Source organism: Gavia stellata, chromosome 5 (genome assembly GCF_030936135.1).
Source record: "Gavia stellata isolate bGavSte3 chromosome 5, bGavSte3.hap2, whole genome shotgun sequence".
Lineage (NCBI taxonomy): Eukaryota > Metazoa > Chordata > Aves > Gaviiformes > Gaviidae > Gavia > Gavia stellata.
The window spans coordinates 50524288-50538548 of NC_082598.1; the positions used below are offsets into that span (position 1 = coordinate 50524288).

General features: G+C 52.5%; 1 protein-coding gene across 4 annotated transcripts; it reads right to left on the reverse strand.

Annotated features, from left to right (window-relative positions):
* Nucleotides 1–7947: 7947 nt before the first annotated feature.
* Nucleotides 7948–13981, reverse strand: ARL9 (ADP ribosylation factor like GTPase 9). 4 transcript variants are annotated; one of them, XM_059817796.1, is made up of 4 exons: nt 13841–13981; nt 13176–13344; nt 10238–10413; nt 7948–9124 (listed from the first exon to the last, which is right to left on the reverse strand). In XM_059817796.1, exons 1-4 carry the CDS (start codon nt 13979–13981, stop codon nt 8945–8947), a joined length of 666 nt encoding a protein of 221 aa, XP_059673779.1. In that variant the 3' UTR covers nt 7948–8944. The 4 variants fall into 4 exon arrangements, with proteins under 4 accessions (XP_059673779.1, XP_059673780.1, XP_059673781.1 ...); XM_059817797.1 differs by lacking the exon at nt 13841–13981 and adding an exon at nt 12002–12076 and having other exon boundaries at nt 13176–13204; XM_059817798.1 differs by lacking the exon at nt 13841–13981 and having other exon boundaries at nt 10238–10332; nt 13176–13231.
* Nucleotides 13982–14261: the final 280 nt, after the last annotated feature.

The window sequence follows — 14261 nt, forward strand, 5'->3', positions numbered from 1 at the left end:
GACCCGGGGCTCTGCGAGACGCTGTAACCGCAAGGATGCTCTGGCCAAGGCCGTGGCATTTGTAACCTGTGTCGGCACCTGCATAGGTTCAGAATGGGGGAGGGATGTGCAGACACAGAGCTCATCCACAGCAGCCCACAGGGACACACTCCCTCTCCAAACGGATGAGCACCCAGCACCCTTCCTCTACAGATATGGACACAGACATGAGAAGGGAGCACTCTTACTTTGCCAGAACCTGTTATTTTTTTCTTTCACCTGATCTACAAGGTAATTTTGGCACTATTGGGATTTGTACATCTTAGCCAATATTACTTTTTTCCCCAACTGTTGCCCATGCATAGCCCGGAGAGGAATGCCTGCAGTGAGAGCCTGCGTAGCCAGGTAAAAGTGCAGAGAAATTTCTTCCAGAGTAATGTTCTTCATATTCATCTTCCTGGCTGAATCAAATAATTTCCTTGCTAAGGAGAGACACTCTGATTTCAGGGTAAATGTGCTGCTGTAGTTAACTGCATTCCTATAGCAAAAGTGATCACTGCTCCAGCATCAGAATTCTTCCTCTATTTTTCACAGGGTTACTGATGCCAAGGCCTGCTCCAGCACAGCCTCCCTTCTTTCCCAGCCCACAGACTGCAGCCAGAAAACTTAGCATTTGCCATGGAAAGGACTGTAATCTGAGATTGCCCCAAGACCTTTCACCCCTGCCGAAGCAATGACTCGCCTAAAAGGAGCAAGTCAGAAATACATCTCTAAATTAGGCTTCTGGTAAAACACTGTTAAAATATACATAGTGTTTGCAGGCTCATCCCCCCTATATACACAGATAGGAACACAGCTGCCCAACTACAAACACAACTGTACTCCCTAGGAGCTAAACAGGCCATTCCCATCAGGTTTCCCCACTTACCCAGGCTGCTTTATCAGGGGATGCAGCCCAGGTTGCTCCCTTGGCTCTCCTGGTATTCTAGGCTGCTCCAGCCTCGCTGTTTTCTGTCCCTCAGCAGGAAGATTTTCAAAGACAACATCTCACTCCAAAAAGGCAGCTTCTCTCAATATCTCAAACCCCAGCAGAATCAGACAGCTTCTCACCTCCATAGCACACACTGGGCACATCCACGGACAGGACACAGGGTGGAAAAGCTCAGGACAGTTTGCTCCATCGCTGTCCCCTCCAAGACTCACTCAACCACCTCCTCACCTCTCTGGCCGGCAGGAACTCTGGATGCAGCCCCTTTGGCTGTGCAAGCTCCAGGATCCGTGGGGAGGCCTTATAGCTCAGTGCAGCTGGCGACACGGGCCACTCAGGGGACTGGTGAGGTCTGGAAGCAGAGGGTCATGGCACCGCCAGTCACGGATATTCCCCCGCACCGGTTAAACCAGGCTGCAGCTGGGATGTTTAAGCCTCATGTCTGCTGCAGTAGAAGACAGCTTTGTCTTGTGGCCATTTGCAGTGTAGAACCCACTCATGCCATGAGTCCAGAGGTCCTAATCCCAGCAGAGTCCCTACTCGGTATTTTGCCCTCTGTTATACATGCCCTCTCTTCCTGTATTTATTACTTTGAAGCTGCAGTGATGCTGCAAGATCCAAGGGCCTACCTATAGCACCCTAGAGGCTTTCTGGCCTCTCATCTTTGCTGCAGGTAAGCAGCCTGGTATTTTTTAGGTTCAGACAACTTCAGCAGCCAATCAGAAGGGAAGCCAAAATCCACTAGCAGGGGATGCTCCCAGATTATTGATTCCCGTCCACAGCTGTACAAGAAGAGGGATCTTGAGGAACAGCACAAAGAGTTAGTAAAAAGCAACTGACAGAGAACGTGATCCTGGCAGATGGTATCCTAAGTCTGGTTCAACATCCATGCCTGTTGTATGTTAGCACCGGTGCACATGGAAAAGCCATAAACAAATGGGCATTTACACTTGAGTTTTCCTGACTTTAAAGGTAAATGCTGTTTGCATATGCAGTCCTCTTTTAAGCACCCTCAGTGCATTGCTTTCAAAGTCTAGGTCTTTCCCTGGGCCATTTCAAGAAGCCACTCCACAACACAAACCTGGCAGCATCTCTGTTCAGTTCTGCCAATTCAGAAACCTCTTTGTTGCAATGGCTTAATAGCACCTTGTGCTCTTGCAGCTCCTTTCATCTTGGGATCTCCCCAGGCTTGCCTAGTGCATGCTCATCCAGCTTTCCATCAGCCACAGCTCTTGGCAGATGCCTGTCATTACGAGGAAAGAGGTGAGCAGAAAGACAGGAAGGGCTGTCAGATGGACACCGTTAGTCAGAGACCGAAGCTCTCAGGAGGATGCGAGCCCCTGAACTGATGACAGTGGCAGAGGAGAGAAAACTACAGACATGCATGGCTTGACATCCCTCCAGGTAGAGGAAAGCCAGGAGTGCAACACTTGTTTCATCTCCATTCTTGTTGCTAGGACTTCTTACAGACTAGCAACCACCATCCTGTCTTCAAAAGAGCTTCATCCCCTCCAAGAGAGCCACAGATTAGTTGCTTCAAGTAATGCAGCATCACCCAGCCCCACTGAAGTTTACATTTTTTACATCATTTTTCACTCCTATTCCCAAACATGGACTGCTTTGATTGGTTGTTCACCATGCAGTGACAGGAGAGGTTTAACTCAAGCCAAGAGACCTGGATTCCCTCCATCCAGCAGGATGCTGCAAGATTTCTCTGTTCATAGCACTTCCTAACCTTCAAGATTTAGGCCAGGCTCCAAGAAGATGTAGGGGATCACTAATTGTGTCCAGGTGCCTAGCTGGGCTGCATCAGCCACAGTACAGACAGGGAACACTCTAGGGACAGACAGTCCCTCTGTACGCACAGGTGGGACACATACATGTTTCCATCAAGGCATGCATGCATGCACGCGCGTGATGTCTCCACTTCTGAGCCAAAGCGGAGCTGTTGTTTGGTTTTGGTGTATTTTTGTTACAGCAGAGGAACATGCCCCCATGTGCTTGGAGACTGAGATCAAGGCTGGTTACTCATCCAAACCCAGAGCTCTAATCAGACCACCATGTGCTACAGAAGCCCTTCCCACAGCCAGGAAGTGGGTACGAGGAAATAAAAGGGCACCAAAACAGCACCCCCCAGTTCCTCCTCATTTTGGAAGTCAAGCGCTCAGGGTGACTATGCTCCCATAGCATTTTCTTCCCTGCTACAGACAGCCCTTGTTCCACGCATCAGTACAGTCTGGTGGGTCTCAGTGGCATGGAGCTCCCTGGGGGGCAGTGGTGGCAGGAGAGGAGATGGCATCTCCCCTTCTTCTGGAAGCCAGCACATCCCCCTGATTAGAGAGCACCATCTGAGCTGCCTCCGTCCCCAGGATGTGCTACCACATCACTGACCTGCACTGGTGCTTGCCAAAATCTTGCTTGGGCTTGGCCAGTGCCACTGTTCTTGGGGATGGTCGAGCTGTCACAGCACCCCGTGAGAGGGTCCAGATCGTCTCTTGGTTTCCCCACACGAGCCTAGCAAGAACAGCGAGGGTGTGAAATTTTAGAAACATGCACAAGTTCAAAATGTGCTTGCTGGGGCTATCCTTCCCTGCCTAGGATGGGACACACACACAGTCCCTATGGCTCCCCACAGCTGTACAGTGCCGCTGCCATCCCCTGAGGACTCACCTTCTCTGGCACTGGATTTCCTAACACTGTCCGGGTGGTTGTTGTCAACTCAAAAAGAAAAGAGCTTTCAAGGGATGAGTCTGGCTTTACAGTTACCAGTGGATGCGCAGAAAGGGTCGTTTCATTACATTCCTGAAACCCCTGGGGGAGTTTCATGATTGCGTTTTTCTTGCCTCACCATTACCACCTAACTATACCACAGGTATGACAGTAAAAATAATAATAATGTTACGGTCAGGGTGTGCCATGGAAAGTGGGTGAGGTTTTGCAGCACGTTAGTGGTTACTCTCCTGTGCCCAGGGCAAATTTGGAGTTTATCGTCCCCCATTGAGAGAGAGGCCATGGTGGGAGAGGGTAGCAGGGTAGTCAGGACAGAGAACAGCAGGGCGATGGGTTTGTGGAGCCTTTTTCAAGCACAGTGACACCCATTCAGACAGTGGAGAAGAGATGTTATCAAGATACTGTTGCCCTGGCTTGTCGAGCCATAGTTTGACCCAGTAATGCAGACAGCAACTCTGTTCCTAAAGCTTGACTGTGTCCTCCAGGATACAGCAGCCTGTGGCTCCAATGAGGTCCGGTCCCCTTGCACCACAGCACCATCCTACCCTGCAACATCTCAGTGGGGCAGCTCAGATGGGGCAGCAAAGGCAAGACTCGGGTCAAGCCCAGTTTTTGGACTGAAAACAAGAAAGAGCAAACTGAAGAGAGCCCCTCTCGCACTGAACATCTCAGCCTGTTTTTTTTTAAGCCACTTCTGCTCTTGAGAGGAAAGCAGTAGCAAGACAAATGCAAAGGGTCTGCACCAGCTGAGGCCCCCCTCAGTTCCCGGCCCTCGAGCCAGGGCTGTCTGGGCACCTCCTTACCTGGGATTGTTTGCACAAGTTGCTTTCTTGGGTTCTGCAAGTTCTTGTATCCTGTCAAAATTGCAGAAAAGGACAAACATGCCATTAAACATACAGTTAAACCAACAAAGCACAAAGAAGCTACTGCAGTACTCAAAGCCATGACACACTCTTGAACCCTCATGCCTTTGCCACCATCCCTTGTGAGACTGCGTTTAAGGGACATCTCTCTCTCCACCTAACTTTCCATCCATTTAATCTGGTGGACTCACCAGCCTATGGATTTTTGTGCTATCTCTTGGATTGCAGAGACACGAATTTGCAATTCTGCCCTCACTGCAGGGTCACTTTGGGACATGGCAGAGAGAGGGGGAAAGTACTTTTCAGGTTAATAACATGGCAGGCAACCCCAGCAGGAAGGAGATGGATGATCTCCCAGCCTACAGGAGCCCAGACGAACAGAAACACCTGTTATCAACACTCTTGTGGTTTACTAAAAGGCACCATAAAGACAGCACTGTTCCCACATGGCTTTAGGAGCACAGGTGAAGACATTTTTTTATTTATCATTTTATTTCAGTCCATTTAGCACAGAGGTCTTAGATGCTACAGAGACACAGGAACATACATGGTCTGTGCCCTAGGAGCAGCACTGAAAATGTTTTTACCAAATATTCATCATACTAAAACCTGTCTGGAAGATCAGATGTCACTGTCTGCTCCTGCTGATCAAGTGTTCCAAGACTGAAATCCCAGTGGCTGGAAAGCGCTTGTGCTTTGTGAGCCTCGGTACAAAGAGAAGGACGAGATGGCACCAGTGCCACAAGCGTATTGCAGAACCCTCTGTTGTCAGGGACCAAGCCTGTACGCACCCACTGGGGCTGAAGGTGCCTGCCCCCAGCCAGCTGGGGAACAACCACACGTTGTGGGCAGCTGTGGAACTGCCCCACCATGGAAAAAGCTCAGAAGGTGAAAGCCTGGGGCATTGCTTCCCTGCTTAGTATCACCTGGCAATAAGGCAGCACAGCCCTAGCGAGGAGTGGGGACGTCAACAGAGAGAGATGTTTGCTGACAGAAAACGGTCTGTGGTTTGGGGACACACCTGTGGTTTCTCTGATGGGGCTGGTACCTCTAGTGAGACGCCAAGCCCCAGCAAATGCTTGCCAGAGAGCTCAGCACCACAGAGACCCTTGCAATAGCAGGCTGCTGTTAGAGCATCCTCGCCACATGCTCCCTGTGAGACGCCTACTGATTTATCTCAACACGCCTAACTGCCGGTCACAAGACTGCAAACACGGCTCCCACTGAGATCCCACAGAGGGAACTAACTGCCTGCGGGACTTTGGCCCCCTGCCACCAGTTCAAGATGGGACATGCTCAGGAGGGCAGCTGTCATTTCAGGAGCCAAAAACCAGTTTCAGCTGTTCATTCCCAAGCAGCTCCCCAGAGGCTTTTCCTTGCAAAGGTGCAAGGTGGTGAAGGATAACCATGCGGAGGTACCCCCCCAACCTAGCTGCATCGCAAAGCTGGCACTATCTCTGCAGGCAGGCTCATGGCTTTTCCTCCACCGCTGGCACAGATCCACCACACAGCCACAGCCAAACCGAGCACGAAGTGCATGTGGCCCTAGTGCCCTGCACTGCTGGCTTGGACACTGCAGTGCAAAGTTTGCATCATGACCCAGCCAAGGGATGAGTCACACATATGTGCAGATCAGGTCGCTCCACTCACTTGACAATCCTTAAGTGGGGGTTTTTTTTCCAATTACGAAAAAAAGATCACTTACTACTCTTTTATCATGGCAAAAGCTCTGGACAGACAGGCACCCCCACACAGGACACATCTGCAGCAGCTCTGCAACTTGAAGGAGTTAAACCACCTCGTTGACAAGGGGACAGCCCTGGGGGAGCCTTTGCCCTTTGGCCCCACAGATGCTTCCCAGCAGGGAAAAGGAGGCCTTGCTGCAGCCAGACACAGAAACACCTCCCCTCTGCTGCCTGAGTTCACACAGACTCATTGCTTGAGGGGTATCAACTCCCTTTGAGATCAATTCCTTGTAAAGCAATGGGCTACAGCTTCCGTTTTAAAAGGGCAGGACCATCAGATGTTGTTTGTCACGAGAAGCACAGGGAAGGGCAAAACCAGGCATCATTTCCTCCGTGTGTTTATCACAGTATCATCCGATATATTGACTCACTGCTCAGCGTAAATCCCCGACTAAGCCCTCCCCAGGAGACCTGGGACGCGGCCTGGACACCCAGCCAGGAGGCTGGGGCTGGGAGGGTTTCTTACCTGTTGCGTGAGCATGCAGACAAGTAACAAGAAACTGCAAAGACAAGAAGAGGTGAATTTAAAAGCTTTGTAACACCTGCAGCCTGGGCTGCCTGCTCTTCAGTATGAAATAATCACAAAGCAGGTGACGCTTGTGCATCTCCTCAGGGTTCAATTGCTCGGCAGGTATTTGTATTGTTTTTCCCTGGTACCTTCCCGGTGCAGGGTGCAGCCGCATAGCCATGCACTTGCACGTGAAGTGCTCCTCTCCGGTGGCTGCTCCTCGCCCGGGGGTGCCGGCAGCCCCCAGGACTGCAGGACGGAGCACTCCCAGCCCCACGTCCCCTCACCACCCTCCGGGGTGGTGAGCTCCAGCAGCCACCGCTAACCTGCGGACTGCCAGCTGCCTCAGCGTAGGTACCCCTTATTACCGCCTTCCGTAACTTCAAGGGGACGTTTTGAGAGCCTCGGGGGAGCAGTGGTGGCATTGGACCGGGACTCCGCAGCAGCGCAAACCGAGCCGCCATGTTTAAAAGGGGGGCGGACAGGAAAACCGGGGACGCGGCCATAGGGGCCCTGGGGAGAGCCCAGGCGCCATTTCAGGGAGCCCTGCGCCCCGATGGGGGCAACGCGCTGGCCTCGCTTTGCCCGGCAGACGCTCTCAGCCGCGCTGCCAGGGGCCTGCCGGCGCCCGCCGCCGTGCCCTGCCCGGGAGCCCTCCCGCCGGCGGAGCCCCCGAGCCGCGGCCGGGCGAAGGGCCGCGCCACGGGGCGGGGCCGGCGCGGGAGGATCTGCCCCCGCCGAAGGCCGCAGGCCCCGTCCCCCCCCGCAGGCCTCCGCGGCCCCGTCCCCACCCACCGCCGCGCGGCCCGGCCGCCGCCATGGAGCGCCCTCCCGTCGCCACGGCAACGGCGGCGCCCGCAGCCCCGCCGACCCCGCGGCAGCGGGACGAACCGCTCCTGCGGCGCCGGCGGGCCCCGGGCAGGGCGAACCCGGCTGCCAGCGCGGGCCTGAGCCCGGTGGGCCGGGGGGGGGTGTGCAGGGCCCCGCAGGGGCGGGCCGGCGGGGCGCCCGGCCTTGGCAGGGGGGTGCAAAGACCCGTCTTAAAGGTGGCGGCCCGAGAAGGGCCTCGAGGGCCTGCGGCAGCGCTCCCTGCTCGGGTAAATGAAGCCCAGACGGCTGGTTCGGGTAACACTGTCTGCTTTATGCATCTGCTCCAAGGGACAAAACTGTAAAACCCTCGTACAATAAACGCGGTTGCAAAACAGGTCCTTTACAGAACTGCTCCTCGATCACCTTCTTGGAGTATAATTACGAGGGCACTGGGAGAGTGACGCTCGTCAGCAACTCCTCTTCCTCACCTGCTGGGCTAACAGAAATCACTTTCAAAAAACAGTGGGGATTTTCACATGTAAGACTGCTTGCTTGAGGACAACCTGGACTACACCAAAATAAGCCACTCAGCCCGATGGAGGAGTCTCCCACCTTTGGTGCCAATTTAACTTAAATGCTTCCAGTCACTACCTTAAATTACACTGCTTTGTTTTTTCCCCTGTAGGCAAAGAAATACCTAATGTCTTACTGCTTTCATTTTCTTGTTCTTACCCACTAAAGAAGCAGTAAACAACCCAATTTCCAGAGATTACTAATTTGCCACTCCCTTAAAAGCTGGCTCCAATACAGCAATGACAAAAATTGTCACCGTCAAAAATACTAGTCGCAGCCCTTTAAACTTCCGACACTGTCAAGAAGCGAGGTCTCATTTTTAACAGAACACCACTGTTAACAGGGTTCTGTAAAACCTGTGAAGTAAACATCTTTCAATTTAAGCCTGAGACATCAAGCCAGGTTAAATTCACTGGATACAACTTTGTTCCACTGAAGTCAATGCTTGATTCCCACCCAGCAAGAAGCCATCTCAGCCCATCTAAGCTATACATCCCCTTAACTCTGCTGTCTGAGAGACTAATTTTCCCCTACAAATACGCTAAAAAATAGACTACGTTTCAAATGTATTTTCAAACCACTATAAATTAGGTTTTCTTACCAACTAGACATCATTTTCAGAGGAATTCCACACCCACAAGTAAAAGAGATCTGCACATTTCTGTCGCCACGCAGCAGCCTGACCATACACTAACACCTCGTCTCCCTCAGCTGCAAATACAAGTATCACATTGTAGGAAAAAAGCTGTCACTGTGTTTCCAAAACCAGCTGCGCTATCAGCTCCTTGGCATCCTTCATGCTGGAGGAGATCTCGGAGCCATCTTCTGCCACGTGGGTACCAATCAAGAACATCTTCCGCTCGTCCCCAATATCAGACAGCGCCAGAGCATCATGGATATCGGTGATGCAATATGCACCTTCAAGGTCCTGATACACAAAAACAAAACGAGCCTGTTAGTCCCGAGAGGTGGCAGCACCATTCCCCCTTTGAGACACTGCCTTTGTCCAGGAAGGGGAAGCGTCTCAAAAGCTCTGGGGGCACCATTCTTATGTGCCTTCTATGAGATCAAGTCCCCATGCCCTAAAAAGCTTTCAGGAAAATAAACGTTTATCCTTAACCTAATTTCTTCCCAAAGAAATAAGGGTACAGTTCTGTTTCTAGTAATCCCAGTGTTTCCGATAACAATGTAAGACTACCTGTATAATGCAAACAAAAGTCTCGCTGGCCCAAGACCCCAGGCACCCAGCAGAGAGTTACAAGAACAGGGCAAACGTACAACAGTCATTCCCTGCGTACCTTCTCAGCCACCAGTGTTTCTGACTCCAGGATCTAGAGAATCAGTAGTACCATTTGTGTTTGATAAAGCCAAAGCCTGTGCTTGCGTTCAAGAATAACACAAACGACTACTAGTAACACGCCTAAGTTACTAGAAATTTAGGAGGTAACAACGTAGAGCAAACCGAGCGCACAGCCCTCATAAAAGAAAATCTGGGCTTAAAAACCCTGGGCTGTTCTGTCATCTGATCCTACCACAGGCACAATTCTATTTCAGGTATAGCACCAGTCATTGACACTTTCACAAAGATCTTAGGAGAAAGCACTGCCTTGTGAGGAAAGCTGCTCTTCTCTCACGCTTCAGCAGCAGCCTTAGGAGCAACCAACCGGACAATCTGAAAACACTTTTCAGCTGCTGCTAAGTAAAGTGGTACTTCTAGAGAGACAATCAGAACAGAAACCTAACTACAGGTCTAACTTCGGTCTCCCTTGCAGCTCTCAAACCTCGCAACTCTACAGCAGTTTCCACCATTATTTCCACCCACAGCTCTGACTGCACTGTCTCCAAGCACAGGACCTGCATCTTGCAGATCCAAAACTCAACCTCAGATGATTTTCTTTTGCGGTCAACAGGTGTCCCAGAAAGACCCCCAGCTCCCAGCCATACGGCCTCCTTAAAGGCATGAAGCCTCCTCTGAAAGGCTTTGTTGCTGTTTTCAGAGCTGCTGCCAGCCCAAGCTCAGCTAGCAGCAGGGAACTCTTACCTGCTTGTTGGCCAGAACCACCACCGGCAGGGTGGAGTTGCTCTGGATCAGCTGATGAAGCAGCTGTTTCGCCACAGGCAGTCGGGCATGATCGGCTGAGTCCACGACATAGATTAGCAACAGCACTTTGGGCAGGTACATCTTCCAGTATGAACGCAGAGATTCACTGCCCCCGACTGGAAGAGAAGACAGCAGCACAAGACTCACCAAGTAATCCAAGCAGCACTGCTCCCAGAGGTGCAGACGGCAGGCCCTGTGCTGAAAACCCAAGGTATTTGGGTTAACAAAAACTCAAAGTGTTTGGGCTGTTCTGTATGAGACTAGAAATAGCTTTATTTTCCTCAGTCAAGTCCCATGCAGGCATATGTGTATGCTTGGGAGGGGGAATATCTTTCCATTCTAAGCTCTTATTTTGAGAGGATTCTGGGTTCAGTTTCTTTATGGTTGCTTTCTGCAACCAAGAGCTTTCTGCTTGCTCCTAGGCTAGTAAGGAGAGCTGAAAGAGGTTCAGTGTCCATCAACACCATGTGAGAATGTCTCCATATAACCTATCTCCACACACCCATCCCATCTTAAGACAAAGCAGGCCTATAATTTCCAAAGAAGAAATTTAGTTCTGAGGTGGGGAGGGCTCTCATCAGATTTGTATGACACTAGGGACTAGTTCAAAACTCCCACAGCTTTCACACTGCTGAAAACCAGAGGTGCTTAGGAAGAGAGAAAAATCAAGTCCCAGCAGACTCTTTAGGCAATCCTTAGGTGATGGGAGAAATCTTTGCACAGGATACCCCTGACCCCTTCTCTGCTGCATACAGCGGAAAACTGTCCACCTTCAGAACCAGGTCTTATAACAATTCTGTGGTGAAACCACATGCAGCAAGTTGCCCGAGACTGTTGTTCCCGTCTGGGGACAAAAAGAGTTTGATAGTTTGATAGGAGCAGGAGTAGCAACAGTATATTAAGTATTTCAGATGTGTTTTCAGTTCTCCAGGTCTTCTTCTAGGTACACCGCAGAACCACTTGTTCAAGAGTACTGAGGTGCTCAGAAGGTATGGGTGAGTCCCCCAAATGTAGCAAGTTTTCAAAGCAATACGTTTGGGGTTCCCTGCAATTGTCTCCTGCCTTATACAGGAGCTCTCTTCAAAACTGACCTGCTAGTCAGCCATCTTTTACTGCCCTCAGCAACTTGCTCTGTTTCAAAGCAATTTTGCTTTCACTTAAGTCAAAATGATTCAGTAGTTTCAAGACCGTAGAAAGGAAAGCAACATTTCCCACTAGGGCATGCCTGACTCTTCTCCAAGAGCCCCAGAGTATCTGCAGGCAGAACTGCAAGTCTGACACTATGGAAAGGAGACAAAAGGCTGTGACTGACAGGTCATGCTTGGGACAGATGCCTCTGATTCTGTACTGTGACATTTTGGGTGCTCACCATCGTTCCCTCTGTTAAGCGCATTCATGCATAGCATAACCCAGGGGTCAGCAACATTACAGATAACTTTTTTTTTCCCCCCAAACTGGAAGGAACTCAGCAGAAGCCAGGAGCTCCTATCCCTTGCAGAGGCAAGATATCACCCGCTTATCTATATGATGGTACGAAGAAAAAGACAGAACAGTTTTCTATCTGTCTAAGCCAGCAAAATAAAAACCCTGCTGTGTGCTGATCATCTTGTGCCACGCAATCACAGCATAGGCTGCTAACCCCTGGACTAGGCAATGATACAGACTGGATAAGTAACCAGATTAGAGAGCCATGCACGGATTTACCTGGCTGAAACTGGCCTGAGACATTTCATTTCCCATGGGTCAGATCGCAGCCATCACATCTCAGTCACTACCAACCTGGACCAGAGAGGGAAGGACGACTCAGAAACAACAGGTTCTGCCGTGGGGTGCGCAGCGCTGGGCCTGGGCCATCCCCGGGCAGGAGCAGAGATACTGTGGGTTTCTCTGGGCTCAGCTACGCAAAGCACCTCCCAGTAGGAGACACAGGTGTCTCATACCTACTAGGAGAGGGGCACAGACTACAAGCATCTCTGGAGAAATGATTTCCCTAAGACACTGCAGACTCCTATGGTAGTAGGACTGGGAATGAAACTCTGCCTTAGCTGCCTCATCCTCACATCCCAAAGACTTACCTGGGATCAGCACAACCCCTTTAGGCCTGTATGGAGGCATCTATGGGCTAGCGGCCAACTGAGCCAGTCAAGCACTGGTACAGCACAGTGCAGAAACAGCAGGAAGCAAAGAAAGGGCAGCTTCTGCCTCCACAGAAAACAGGCACCAATGAGGCTAGGATGTCAGCCTCTCTGTACCAGGGACTGACCTGACTCCAGGGCCTCTACCTTCCCCATCACATAGCTGCACCTAGAACAGCTGTGACACCCCACAAGCATCACAGGAGATGCTCTCTGCAGGCACGGACAATACCCAAAAATCAATGCTAAGGACAACACAGGAAGTTTAGTGAAAACCTACAGACATTCAAAAGCCGTTAAAGGTTAGAAAACACCACTTATGAGGCTTTTGAACAAGAAGTGTACAAAGCTTTTCTCTTCCTCCTCTCTTCTTTCACCTTATTATTTATTCCCCTTCTGCTCTTGCCCTTTACCAGGCATGAGCACCAAGGAGAAGTTGTACAACACACAACGGCTACAGACCACAACACAGGGCTTACTGGGGACACCTCTGCTTTGGCCTGGTTTCACGCAACCAGGCTTGTTACCCTTCTCTCTCTGGGAATAGATCCCTTCTAACACCAGAATATCATCTCATTCAAGAAGCAGGGTGGGAAAGCAGAATCCCCAGGGAGAAAATAACCGTAACTTCATGTTATCAGAGCAGGCATGAGGGAATATGGAGGTTTTAAAACGCGGGCCTGACCTCTAGGACGTAGGATACGAACTTATGTTATGTTCCATACTAAAACAGGTTCACTCACTCTCCAGGAACTCCATCTGGGACTCTTCGGTGTTGACGCAGATGGCATTGAAGCCCTCGGTGGGAGCCACGCTGCGCTTGACGTGGTTAGTTGCCAGGGAGTGGAGAATGCTGGTTTTCCCAGCCCCATCCAGGCCCAGCACCAGTATCTGCTTGCTGCGTCCTTTACCCTGCAAAACGAGGGGCAGCACGCTTAGCCGGGCAGCCGGGGCATGTGCAAAACTTAGCAGGGCTGGGGTAAAAAAGGAGGCTTAACAAGGGGTCTGGAGGGAACAGCAAAAGACACTTCACGGTGAGGAGGGAGAAGGCGCCCGCTGGGCTCCTGCGGCCCCAGTACAGGTCCGCAGCGCAGGCGAGGCGATGGGAAGCCAGGGACGGGAAGCCAGGGACGGGAAGCCAGGGACACCCGCCCGCCCGCCCAGACAACTCGCAGCTGCGGAGGAAAGCGGAGAGGGCGGCCCCGGCCCGCCCGCCCCGCCGCGGCCTCGGGCCCCGCCGCCCGGCCCAGCCCAGGGGCTCCGCCGCGCTGCCGGGCAGCGCGAGGGGGGGCGGCGGGCCCGAGGGGCCCGGGGGCGCCGGCACGGCCCCGCCGAGAGGCCCCGGGCGGCCCCCTTGGCGCTCCCCGACCCAGCGGCCTCGCCCGCTGCCCCGACCCGGCCCCCGTACCTGATCGGCGGCGGCAGGCAGGACGGCGGGCGGCGCGGCCCGGCTCCGCAGGCGGACCCAGGCCCAGGCCGCCACGGCCGCGCCGCCGGCCACGGCCAGCGCCGCCCCCCACAGCGCGGCGGGCCGCAGGCGGGAGCCCATGGCCGCCCCGCTCCGCGCACGGCCGCCGGACGCACAGGCAGAGCTCCCCCTGCAGCCCTTAGCGCACGGCTCCGCCCCGCCATCAGCTGGGTTGGCGGTGTCAGGCTGAGAGCGTGGTAGTTTCAGTCACGGGAAGAGCGAACCGTTTCACGGGTGGCTTTTTGCTGTTAGAGGAAGGCGGCCTCTCCCCCAACCTCCTGCTTGCCCTCTGCCCCCCACAACGGGATTTGCTTCCAGCTTGCTTCTACCTGGGCACCCATCTCCAGGGGAAGCAGTCAGG

Bases quoted from the DNA above. Each gene is read 5' to 3' on its own strand.
- ARL9 (XM_059817796.1), bottom strand. From the start codon at position 13,981: ATGGGCTCCCGCCTGCGGCCCGCCGCGCTGTGGGGGGCGGCGCTGGCC. The intron at 13,345-13,840 runs GTACGGGGGCCG...CTCGTTTTGCAG, and splicing joins TGCCTGCCGCCGCCGATCAG to GGTAAAGGACGCAGCAAGCA. The intron at 10,414-13,175 runs GTGAGTGAACCT...CTTCTCTTCCAG, and splicing joins CCAGATGGAGTTCCTGGAGA to TCGGGGGCAGTGAATCTCTG.